The 13143-nt window shown below is 33.8% G+C and overlaps 2 protein-coding genes across 5 annotated transcripts; one reads left to right on the forward strand and one right to left on the reverse strand.

Moving 5' to 3' along the window:
* The first annotated feature begins 2939 nt into the window (after positions 1–2939).
* On the forward strand, positions 2940–3809 carry LOC129320326 (uncharacterized). Its single transcript, XM_054965725.1, has one exon. It carries the CDS (start codon positions 3092–3094, stop codon positions 3662–3664), a length of 573 nt encoding a protein of 190 aa, XP_054821700.1. The 5' UTR covers positions 2940–3091; the 3' UTR covers positions 3665–3809.
* Positions 3810–4122: 313 nt separating this feature from the next.
* LOC129320325 (uncharacterized) lies at positions 4123–8796 on the reverse strand. 4 transcript variants are annotated; one of them, XM_054965724.1, is made up of 8 exons: positions 8566–8666; positions 7860–7889; positions 7049–7267; positions 6867–6965; positions 6117–6246; positions 5497–5830; positions 5341–5395; positions 4123–4551 (listed from the first exon to the last, which is right to left on the reverse strand). In XM_054965724.1, exons 3-8 carry the CDS (start codon positions 7094–7096, stop codon positions 4477–4479), a joined length of 741 nt encoding a protein of 246 aa, XP_054821699.1. In that variant the 5' UTR covers positions 7097–7267; positions 7860–7889; positions 8566–8666; the 3' UTR covers positions 4123–4476. The 4 variants fall into 4 exon arrangements, with proteins under 4 accessions (XP_054821699.1, XP_054821696.1, XP_054821697.1 ...); XM_054965721.1 differs by lacking the exon at positions 7049–7267 and having other exon boundaries at positions 8566–8795; XM_054965722.1 differs by lacking the exon at positions 7049–7267 and having other exon boundaries at positions 5497–5815; positions 8566–8792.
* Positions 8797–13143: the final 4347 nt, after the last annotated feature.

Here is a 13143-nt window from a genome sequence, read left to right on the forward strand (position 1 = left end):
TAATAGAGAACAGCCTTCAATTCTTCACTCGATGGAAACTCATGCGTTGGCGCAGATTCGGGGCCGAATAGCTAGTCCTTCTCAAAAGAAACTTGGCCACATTCCCAATGATGTGAGACTGTCATTTGATGAAATTGAAAGGGGATGGAGAAAATTAAAAAAAGAAAAAAAGAGAGAGAGAAAGTGAAAGTAAAAGCAATAACGCGTGGATTCAATTATTATTGCATACTTGCTTAGCATCTTGCTTGATCGATAAACCAAAGACAATAATTTAAGTTGGGTTGGTGGCCAATTATCAAGGATCTAGAATTGTTCAGTAGGGCCTCCCCGTTCATTGTTGTGCAAATTAGTCAGTAATCAAATCATGTGAGTTGATGAGGACAAAACAAGGTCCCAGTACTTGCCTCAAAAATAATATCTAACATTAATGCTCATCTATGTTGTTTTGTTTTCTTATGAGTTCTTAGCTTCCTCTGAAAGGTAAGACACGGATACGTCTAAGCTGTGATAAGATGTGAATCATTTAAATTTTAATTTAAATTGCCTAGATTTAATGAATTATCTTACATTTATTAAAATAAAAAATTATAAAAACAAATTGTAACAAACCCTTTTATCATCAATTGGGTTTAGATTTAATTTAAAAGATCCAATTTAATATTAAAATTTTTATATATTAACTACCTGGATGTAATATGCATAGTTTAAATTTAAAAATTTTAACTTGTAATTTTCTTAAAATATATTTTTAAAAATATTTTATATTTTTAGTAAATCTAAACTATGTAGAGTACATCTGAATAATTAAAATATAAAATTATAAAAATATTAATATTAAATTAAATTTAAACCTAATTGATGAAAAAAATATTTACTTTACAATTTTTATTAAATCTGGATTATCTAGCTACATCTGATTACCTTGTAAGCACAACCGGACGAGATTCGCACCTGCGCGTACTTTTTGTTTACTCCTACTCATCTTCCTCGGGTCTATAATCTACATTTTAGTTAGTTAAGACATAAATTTATTCAGCACATATTTTCTCATGTATTGCATGGAATTTGGAACAATGCATACACGTAGTGTTTTTAAAAAATTGCACTATTTAAAACGTAATAAAATATGAAGTTAAACTAAACGTGCCGGATTGAGAGGCAAAAGTATTTCGTCAAGGAGATGATGGAGCCTGACTGTGGTCAATTTTTTGTCAATGAAGAAGAAATTTCCATTTTTTTGGGTTAAAAATGGCTTATGTCTTCTTGAAATGACTTACTTATAGATTGAATTCAATGAACTTTAAAAGGCAATTGCTGAGTTGTTTTTGTCCTTTCCATGCTCACTTCTAGACTCTAGTTCATTGTAATCCAAAAATGGATTTCCCAACCTTTTATTTATTTCTCCTTTGTCCAAAAAAAAAACCTTTTATTTATTTCTCTGATCGAGAAGGAAAATATTCAAAAATGAGCAGGAAAAAATTATTTTTGAAGGATGATAAAACTTTTCATTTCTTGAAATTTGACTCACTTATTAATTTGATTGCTTAAATTTAATTTTTATCAATTTAATCTCTTATGATTTTTAAATTATCATACTAGTCTTTTATGTTTTGAAACACAAAATTGATTCTCAAATTAATTTAACATGTAAAATATGTTAATGATTTGACATATATAATTATATAAAGAAAAATTAATTTAATTTTTATCAATCTAGTCCTTTATGCTTGATTTTATTCTTTTATTTTTTTAAAATTTTTAGTATAATTTTCTTATCTAAATAATTATACATCTGTTTATTAATCTACGTGTCTATAATCAATATCTTTTTCTACACATGTCAGCATATTTTAAATGCGTCACCTTTTCTTCTAAACAATAAAAATTAAATCAATAACAAAGGAATACTTTAGGGATCTGATTAAAAAATAAATTTTAGGGATCGAATTAATAACTAACATAAATGGACTAAAAATTTCATTATTTTTTTAACAGTAGTTTAAAGTCATGGTTGAATGATTGTGATTGTGTGGATTCATTTGGTTGGTCCTCGCTCTTTATAGCCTTAATTGCGTTGCCCCAAACGGAAAAGCTCCCCAGAAGAGTCCAATTTTAGCTCAGGCTCATTCTATGCTGCAGTTCTGATCACCAATTTTTTCTTAATATCTTATTTCAAATTTGAATTTCAGTTTACAACTAGATATTAAATAAATACATCATTAATATATGATTAATGATTCCATTATCTGTTTCCCCCTGGCCATTACTTGCTTTGGCTATCTATGGTAATTTTTTTTACTAATCACCACTTTATTGTTAGGCTTGCAACTTTGAAACGGACGTTCTCCTTCACTAATTCTAGCCTCTCCATAACTTAAACCGAAAGCACATTGAAATTTGAGCAGGGAGAAATATAAAGATTCAAGAGTAAATATGCTTTTTTTATTTTCTTTCGCACCCGATATCTTGAAATGTTTGGGTATGTTGGGTTCGTTGCTCACTTAACTCACTTCAGACTAATCCGAACCTCTGCTAAGTTGGCCTTTTTTGAGGTGATACTTGCAGGTACCACTAGCAAAACATGCTTTGTATACTTAGCTACACTGTTGTATATCTTGAAATTCAAATTTGAGACCTTAAGTTAAACTATCCAAATCCCTATCATTAGGAAAGGCGTCTTTGGTAGAGTAAATTAGCTTTGTTGACTCTCTAGATGATCAATTATTCAATTTTTGCGTGTTATATTTGACCCCTCACTAGTTAATTTGTAGAACATGCTACCTGCCACTTTTTCTAACAAGAGATTTAAAAAAATGTTTAATGATGAAATGGCATTGGTGAAGTAATTCGTCAGTAGCAAATTGTACGATAATGAGACATCAAAGATTAACTTCTAGTTTAAAGCTCATGTTTTGTTTAAAATTGGAGTCATATTATTATTGATTTATGAACAGGAAAACTGAGTCGAAGCCTAACAGTACGTATATTTCATTTGTCACTACCAGCATCTCAAAGCCCAGTGGGGCTTGGCAGAACTAACTCAGTAAGGCTCTTTCTCGTGGCTGGGAGGAGCAAAGCGCTTGTGTTGTCCATGGCGGACTACGGCACTCAGCAGCAACAGCGTCAATACCAGGCAGGGCCAGGCGTCCCCAAAGAGACGGCTCTGCGAGCACTGAACACCATAATCCAGCTCCATTTCGAGAAGACCCTTGAGAAGAAGCGAGCCATCGACCTTCAAAAGAGGCAGCTTCACAAACTCTTTCAGATATTCTTCATCTTATTGACACTGGTGCTCCTGGTCCACACTCTGTCCACTCGTCTCCAATGCCGCCATTGCTGGATCCCCATCACCCTCCTCTCCCTGGCCCACCTCATCTTCTACGTCTCCGTGGCCCAGACCCTGAGATGCATCAATGGCTTCAAGTACCAGAGGCGCTGCCACAAGCTCACTCTCGGATTGGCCACGGATAAGCTCAGGGAGATCAAGACCAAGATGAGCGCTGCGGACGCTGATGAGTGCGAGGATGAGCTTGAGATTCAGTACCAGGAACCCCCGGAAAGTTATTTCGGTAAGTTCAAGAGGAATTGGGCTCTTCATTTCGGCTTTTTAATCTTCACCTACGCCTTCATGGTTTCTTCCTGTGTTGTTCTCCTGTGTTTTTGAGAATTCCATGGAGACATTTCAAATTATCGGGTATCAGGCATCTAATTCTGTTGTTAGGTGTAAACATAAATACACTGTAAGATTCCACTAACGAACTCTGGAATCAATCCGATGATGATGATGATGATTATTATTATTATTATTATTCCCAGTTCTTGGTGATGTTCTCTCCCTTCCCCCCCACCTTTCTTCATGGGAGGAATCATACGTGTCACTGATTTTTCAAACAGCTTAAAGTATAAGCGAATCCCGTAATCATGGGAGTGCATGTTCCTGTATCATTTTCTCAAGCGCATGCTAATCTCTTGCTCCCTTGTCTTCAAATTAAACACCACCTTTTCCATGTAAGTGAAAATTCAGTATAGACTACGGGAAATAACTTGGTTCATGTTCATGCATTGACCAGGCATTTTCAAGACATGGTCATGTGAAGTGAGAATTCCATGACACCCTTGTACTCAATTCAATTGCAAGTACCATAAACTGAAATAACCAAAATGTAACATACTGGACATATTAAACATTACACGTGAGTGGCTCAGAGGCTCCAAATGGTCAATTATAGGCCTTGAATCTGCAGTAACCAGAATGATTATAACTTTGTCTATGAAAATAAAAATTTCTCCCTTCATTTTTCTCGCACATCACGGAGACACTCAATTCTTCCTTCAGCAATTCGAATTTAAGATCTTGATTTAATTATCAACAAAAAACAAAATGTAAATAATTAAATATGTTCGTCCACCTCTGACGGACATCATTATTGAATTGGAAACTGTCAGTTTCAGAACCAGAACGTGCCCAACTGCCACTTAAGCTGGGGAAAGGGCACGGCATAATGACTTGTAAGCATTGAGACAGAGTTTGAATTTTTCTTCCGCCACTGCCTGCAATCATCAAAAGTTAATGAGCCAGAATGTGATCAGATGCCGCAGGTTTCCATACCAAAGAAACGGATAAACAGAACAAAAGGTTGAAAAGAACAAAATTAAATTAACTCGTCACATGGGTGGGTGACAATTGTTCAATCATGATTTAGATGGTTCATAGTTCATATCTTGCGATGCCAACCAAACATCCTTTTCCCATCTGATGATAGTATAACTCGAAATTTTTTTTTAAGACCATCCTTCTAACATTAATATAAAATATAAACGATAAAATAAGCCACAGAATGTGATTCGCATAAGACTACGTACAAATACGCGAGATCTACTCTAATTTAAACTTTATCGAAATATCTGGATAGATATTGAAGGAATAAAAACAAATTATCACGAAAACCAATAAATGTGCAGAAAAAGATTGGAAAATAAAAATAAAAATAAAAATTTACACAGCTTTAAAAGAGCGAATCCTTCCTGCACTTCGTATAAATTTCATATTTATATTAATTAATAATATTGAAATATTGATTGATTTCAAGTAGTTGGCAACGATTGATTCCTACACGAATGGCAGCTCAGAATGCCATACAAAATTTCAACTGCTCCCATAATTGACAGTTTTAGGCTATAATACCAGTTTAACCCAGGTGGTCTCACACTAGCTAAACTAACAACCTAACACATCACTGTATGCTAGTGTCGTAACCTAGCACATGTTATCAGATACAACAGGTTGAGTGTCTTGAAGAGTCTATCAAACAGATATGCTTGAAAATACTCCAAACTCACCTGAGAAGGGCCTTGATGCTTATCAGGATGCCATTTCAAAGCTGATAGCCGGAAACTGCAAGGCCAAAAAATGATATCAGATATTTGTAGCACACATGTGTTGCATGACCTAGCCTCTAGTTTAATTTCATCGGGACAAAACATTAGACCACTTACGCATTTTTAACATTCTCAAGCTTTAGAGGACCTGTTGAAGGCAGACCAAGAACTGTTCTCTCTGACAGTGATCCTACATAACACAAATCGTCGTCGTTGTCGTCAGACTCAGCATCACTTGTGCGTTTCCAATTTCTAGTTCTACCATTTGTCCAATTTGTATGTTCCCTCCATTCAAAGCCAGATGTTGAATACTCACTGGACGACCCCTGCCAGTTTCTAAAGGACCATGTGTAGCATCGGTTACCAAATGTAGCTTGGAAAGTTGTCTCAGAATCATAATCAGACTCCTCAGAGAAAGTCTCTCTTCTGATTTTTCCTGAATATGTAATGGCTATCAACCGTGATGTAAGTGAACAGACGTTAAATTTTAAGAACAAGATATCTTTTTGGGGCCTTTGGGAGAATTACTCCCATCAAAGGCCCAATACTTAAATATGACCTGGTAGTACCAAATATCAGATACTTTATCAAAAAGAAAAAAGGATTTTTTTTCCAAAGGCCACATTGTTTACTTGTGTGTAATCTACTTGTTATTTGTTTGTAGTAATTACGTAACAAAACTTCAGAAAAGTTGCAGCTATGCGGACTAATCTCTGAATGGACACAAAAGAACTCACGCTTTACTTTCTTTTTTGGTTTTCCAGACTGCTGATGAGACGTTGCTTGGCGTTTATTGTAACAGCTTTCTGAATCATCATCTTTATCTCCATAGAAATTGCGGTCCCCAAACTTCCAAGTTTCTTGACTCTTGGTAGAAGTGCAAAACAACACATGTAAAAGACATGTATAATTTATAGTACATATAAGTGTGAAGACATGTAAGGCAATAAGATCCTTCATAAGACAATATTCAAATGAATGAAAAAGAAGACACATGCATTTCAACATCAGAGAATGGAGAGATCGCTAACATCTGTACGTGGCCAGTGAAAAAAGACGATTTCACAGCAACTGTTTATGGCTTATCAGGAAGAAAGGTCTTACTCTATTGCTAAATCAGATGTGCTTTGATTAATGAGCCTTGCTCAGCATAAAGCTGGTATACAAAGCAATTATCAATTATAAATTTTAGTCTCACGATCTACTCTTGGCAAAAAGATTCAATATACAACGCAAGCATCGCATTTATATTCCTATCTTTTCTTATTTTCCATCCTATGAACCACTAGTCATGATTAAGAATTAAGATTCGAAGTTCCACCTAATTTAAAATGTTTTCTTCAAATCAGCTCTTCCTTGCATTTGTACACCATTCCTCTTCCATCAAGGATGGCCGACGGCATAACAAAAGGAAACAATATAAGAGAAGGTTTTCTGAACATTGAATGGCAAGGGCTCTATCCATAACTAATATATGAACAACATACCTCAAATGAAAATTTAGAAGACCCACTTCTATAAAGGAGATCTTTCAAAGCTTTCTTTGCATCAGCCCGCTTTTGGCGTATGACATATTTGACATAACTCTGAAGTCAACATTTGAAGCATCATAAATAGCTTGCATAAATATATATCATGGTCAAACCTTTAAAAAGCCACAAAGTTATGCCTGTCGATAAATTAGCGACAAGATCAAATGGAGCCTATATCCAATCATTGCTGCACTTGTTAGTGACTAATGCCAGAACTCAATGATCACAGGGAAGTCAGAAGAAGAAGAAGAAGAAGAAGAAGAAGTTTTCCCGATAGACAGATGCATGGGTGACAACACCATATCAGCACAAAGAGAGACGTTTTTTTTTTTTCTCCTCTCTCTTAAGTACTGACCCTGCATGATCGCAAGAAAAAGCAAACAAGGAGAAATTAGAGCTTGGAACCCTTCAACTGTAAATGCTGCACTCTGTGAACTCGTTCGTACCTCAGTGATGAAAAAAACCATATACTTTCACTAATTTTCTACAAAAATCTCAATGACTACTGAGAGGATTTTAAAAAAGGTACAAAGGAAAGCTGGAAAAGCACAGCTATGGGGACAGAGTAACTACCAGAACCATAACATCTGGAATGAGGTAAGGGATATATATCATTATATCAATTGATTGAATCTGGTTTAGTACTAAGAACAATGAATTGGTTTTACATAATTTTGTGTGTTCCATTGTTGTAGAAATCATAAAAAGGTACACCTTCTAGAATGGGATTTCATGGTAAATGGTATATATAAAAAGTTATCATAACAGCATCATACAATTCATGTAATCCGCAAACAAGGTTTGTTGTTGTTATTGTTGATAAAGCTAAAATAATTAAGCAAGGACACCCTCCAATAACAGATACATAAAACCACAGCTCGCAACAAGAAATGTAAAAATGAATAAATAATCATGAGGATTCCCAAAGGTATATGCTGAAAAGCATACCTTGGATGGTTGTGGTCCCCCTCTTAATGCCTGCAGAAACTTTGTAATTGTCAAACTTTCTCATAACTGGTAAAGGGTTGAAGCTATTCATAAACAATTTCCAACAATATATTTACAGGAAGTGGAAAAACAAGACGAAAACAATGAAGCCAGTGGGTTCAATTACAGAAGCCAGCCCTAGCAGCAAGCCGTTGTCCAAGAATATATGAGCAGCTAAACAATACAGACTATAAAAGCAGGATGGACAGACAATCATTTTCAAAGTTGAAATTAACTTTTAGTCTTTTGAGAACACAAAGGTTGCATTCTAAAGCGAAAGCCAGTACCTGGTGGCTTATGAACTAGTTTACTATAGCTCATACGAAGGACCTCGGCCTACTTCAAGTTCAATACACATCTCAATCCCCTTTGAGATGATCAGGGAAACCGAGAATACGTATTTTATATGAAAGTACTCCCATTTTAGCATTTTTATTGTGATGATCTACTCCAACTCTACCTACATCTCAATCCCCTTTGGCTCTAGCTGGAGAAGCAAAAAGATGCATCGCAGACAAGGGGACAGGCCATCGACACTATCGAGAATAAGACCAGTTGGCCTTAACAAATAGAATCAAAGAAAGTTCCCTTGTAAAATGAAGATCCACAATACGGACATTCGAGGAAAGGATTCCCTTTAGCGTGGGCAAAAGAGATAGAAACTCACGGTGTTCCATTTATTTTTCCACTTCTCATAGGAACAAGAGGTGGAGTGGAATGGAGCGAGATGGGTAGATGCAGTGATTGACGGAACCGCATATGTCTTCCGGCACAAGACATTGCGCCAACGGGAGATTTGCATATCGGAGGATACGCGGGGCCTTTCTTCGGGGAAACCTTGTCATGTGCACAACAATACCGCACATCGGTTCAGGCAAGTGATCGAGCATTTGACGACGTCGTTTATGGAAGATACATGGCTGTCCGGCGTAGTGACTTAAATTAGTTGTTAGATTGAATTGTATCGTGTTAAAATTTAAAAATTCCTTACAATTGAATTAAAAATATAATGATGTTAACTTTTTTTATTTTTTAAAAAATAGAAGCATGCAAGTTGCAACTTGAAACGATGTGGTTAATGGAAGATAATATAAGTCAATTTTTTATAACTCGTTGTTGAAGTTATTGAGCCGATTAAGTTTTTTTTTCCCCATAAAAATTACGATGCTATTTAAATTTTAAAAATAATTAGAATATGAACCATAAAGGATTTTTAATTATATTTTGAAACTAATTTGAACAATTCCTGGCAATAAATAATAAAAAATGTTAATAAAAATATGAAAGGCTGAAACTACACGAGCATGTGTTAATTTTAAAACTCATGAAACCATGAATGAATTTTAAAATATATAAATAATAATTTTTTTGGTTATAATCAGACCTAAAATATTTGTGATTTTTATAAAATTCAAGCTAATAAATGCTCTAAAAACTATTCATATTTTAAATTTAAATCAAGACAAATGATATTTAAAATCTTTTCAAGAAAATTTATCATGATGATAACTTATCAATTTTGCATGGAATATTATCTTGTGAAAATACATATATGTTGTTGTTAAAAGTTAAATCTTAACTTGTTAAAGTTTTCTTTGAAGTTTAATAAATTAAGATTCAATTTTTAATAATAATATATATATATGCATATAATTAATGAGTTCTTATTATAATAAATTTATTTTGAGAGGCCTTTTTTTTTTAAATGAGAAGTGATATAATGAAATCAAAACAATTTACATTGAAACAAGATTCAGAGAAGACTTTCTTTCATCATCCACCACCTTAATATAGCAAGGTGAGGGTTGATTAAAAATACTCCAAACATTTAGATGATATTGGGCATCACCAACTGCGTAATGTACACAAAAATTGACCTCCATAAACATAAAATTAACAAAAACAAACCAATATCTGCATAACATCATATTAATCTCGTTAATAACATCCTAAAATGGGTGTTGAATAGTACTTCTATGATGAGGGAGGTCAAAAGGCTCAGCAAAATCAGTGAAAACTTAAATGTTGTGGTGCCTTTTATCCCAACATAGCAGTTCGGGTGTTAAATGTTTTCCTCCCTTTAAAAAAGTTTTCGGGGTGTACAAGGTGAAAACTCGAAAGCCAAGGCCAACATGAGAAAACGGGCTCTGGATTAAGTTCTGGGCCATCAACACCCGACGCCGAACCCTCTAGTTTTGAGTGGGACGGACGCATGGCATGGAGCACGCGTGAAAAGACATTGACTGGACCATGATGTTCGGGTCATGAAGAAATCTCGGATGAGAGGAGGATAATTTTTTGTTTCTCGATTTCTTTATCATTCTAACCCAGCCGAGATGAGCTTAAGTAATGCATATTTCAAATCAGATTTTTCATAAAAGACTAATGTGTGTAGGGCAGTTTCTATTTGGGTTGGGTTAATTCCAACTGTATATCCAAACTTATTAAAAAACTTATATATTCAAATCTAACTCAAATACCTTCAATTTATTTAAAGCGACTGAATATTCACAACTTTTTAAACTCATTTTTTTAATATTTTTTACTATTTTTAATTTTAAATTTTTCAAGCAGTATAAGTACAACAAAACATTCTAAAATACAAATCATAAAAAATTACATTTTCATCATTACTTTTTCCAGGCCATTTGAAAACTTATCAGCGTCCTCAGCTATGACGGCAGGTAGCCAATACTGGAACAATTTTCACCATCTTCCTCTTCTTCCTTCATTTAAACTCATCACCACCATAATAATGTTATTCTTTCTCATATACCCTTACGTTTCTAGTTTCTTCGCCACCACAACAGTATTATTCTTTCACAAACTTCTCTTCCCATCTCTTCTCATCAATTCACCAAACAAGACCTTCAATTTGGAGATGGCATCACGTTTAATTCACTGCAGCCTTTAAGAACATCAGAGAGCAACAAAAAATAATCAGGATTTATTGCCAATAGCAAAAATTGTTAATTTCCTTAATCAACAGATCTAAGATCGAGGGAAAGAAGAACGAAGCTGAGCAAAGAACCATGCTGGATTTGAATCTGAATCTTGCTTCTTTATCAGATCTGAAGTCTGAACCAAGCTGGGCTGCATTGATTATATTGAAGAAGAAAGAAGAAGAACGAAGCTGAGCTAAGAAGATCAGTCTTGAGCTCTCCGGTTTGTCGAGCGAAGAACGTTGCCATCGGCCGAGCAAAGAAGAACGAAGGTCGCCGTTTGTCGATTAGAGATGGTCGTCGTTTGCTCGGCTACTTGCTGTTGCTGAAGAACGGAGAAGCTGCTGAACATGGTCGCCATTTCCTTTTGCTGGGTGCTTGCTCGCTACCGCAGTTCTGCTGGTAAATTCATTTTCCCCAAAAAAAAAAAAAAAAAATTTTCCGGGCGTTGGCGCTCGAAATTTCTTGGTTTTATTTAGGCAAATTTTTAAAGAGAAAAAATTAATCATTTAATCCTTTCACTTTTAATTTATTTATTATTCATTTTTTTAACCATAATTCGGTGTGATTCAGTTTCTCAACTTTTGATTCACTTATAATTCAGTCTTTATTTTTTATTTTTTTTAATTTTTTATCAAATAAGAGAGATAAAAAAATGTTCATATGTTATTTCAAAATACCCTCCTCTTGCTCATTAATGTGAAATATAAGCTAACATAAAAAAAATTAACAAAAGTTAAAAGACTAATTTGTAAATGATTCAAAAATTGATGGATTGAGTTATGGGCGAGTTATAATTGAGGGATTAAGTCACAGCGAGTCATAGTTAAAGGATTGAATTACAAATGACTTAAAAGTTAAAAAATTAAAAGATTAATTTTTTTTAAAAAATTGCTAAACTCAATTTTAAAATTTTTCAAACTTAATTGAGCTGATTTGAATTACTTGCTATACTAATGTGAAATGTCTAACATCATATTACTCTCTTCCAGCCACAACATTAATTAGTCACTTTTTAAAAGCATCTCTGTTTTAAAATATATTATATTGAGTAAATTTTATTTTTTTATTTATACTTTTGTCTTTTTTAATTTCTTGTTTTTAGATGTTTCATATTTAAAAATTATGCACATGGTATTAAAAAATTTAATAACATAAATGAAAAGATGTGAATATTTTTTAAAAAACAAGACTTCAATTGACATTTTTTATAAATTGTAAGTTGGTTAACAATGACAAATACTTTGATCTAGAAAGAGTAACAAACAGTGTAATTCAAGGAGAAAAAATAAAAATAATCTTTCAATGACAATTAAAAAAGAAACCACCCTGATAAATATATATATATATATATATTGATTTTAAAATTTCAATGTGCCATTTATTCATGGTCCAACCATGCGGTGTTGTGTTTAAAGTAGCGTTCAGATTACAGCTGGAGAGCTGGAGAACAGGTAATGACCCCAAAGCATGACATTCAATTAGTATATATGATTAAAGAAAAATCATTCACCGTCTGTGAGTTGTGATGACTTTTAGTTAGATAATGAATGTGTGATGTAATAATTAATATTGAAGTTATGCAGTACATGAGAAAATGTTTTGGTTAAGAGAAGCAGGGGATGAGAAGCGAAGTGTTGAAGCTGAGAGGAAGTAATAGGTAATTGAACCATGAAAACTGGGTTCGGATCCTCTCATCATCCCTTCTGTCCTTTTCTTCTCCTCATCCTCATCTCCACGTTTAAACAACAAAATAAATGGTTCATATTTATTTATTTATAAAATAATTATCATATAAAAATAAAAATAAATTTTAACTGTTAAAATTTAACCTGGACAGTTTACAATTGTATACTGTTATTAAAAAAATTTTATTTATTTTATTACAGTTACAAACCATGCAAATTAAATTTTAACAATTCAAAATTATTTATTTTATTTTTAATATAATATTATGATTATTGTTTTATAAAATAATTAAATCTGGGCCATCCATTTTTTAATCAAAGGTGGAGATGGGAATGAGGAGAAGAAAAGGAGAGGAAGGACGAGGAGAGGGATCTACTTCCTAATCAGCATGTACAGGGGCACGCAAATAAAACTAAATTCACAGACCAATGAATGAGTTGATAAATGATAATGGTTGGTTTTTAATAGCGATGATAGGAATATTCTGTACGAGGGTCAGCGAAAACCTTACACAAGTGACCGAAATAATTGAGCGGGATCGACCGCAAGGGAGCCTCTTCAATTAGCTAAAGTGAACAAGCTGGGTTTTGTTCTGTTGATGTTGAATATTATGA

This window comes from Prosopis cineraria, unplaced genomic scaffold (genome assembly GCF_029017545.1).
Source record: "Prosopis cineraria cultivar Desert tree isolate PC_DT_omini unplaced genomic scaffold, ASM2901754v1 PC9, whole genome shotgun sequence".
NCBI classification, from domain to species: domain Eukaryota; kingdom Viridiplantae; phylum Streptophyta; class Magnoliopsida; order Fabales; family Fabaceae; genus Prosopis; species Prosopis cineraria.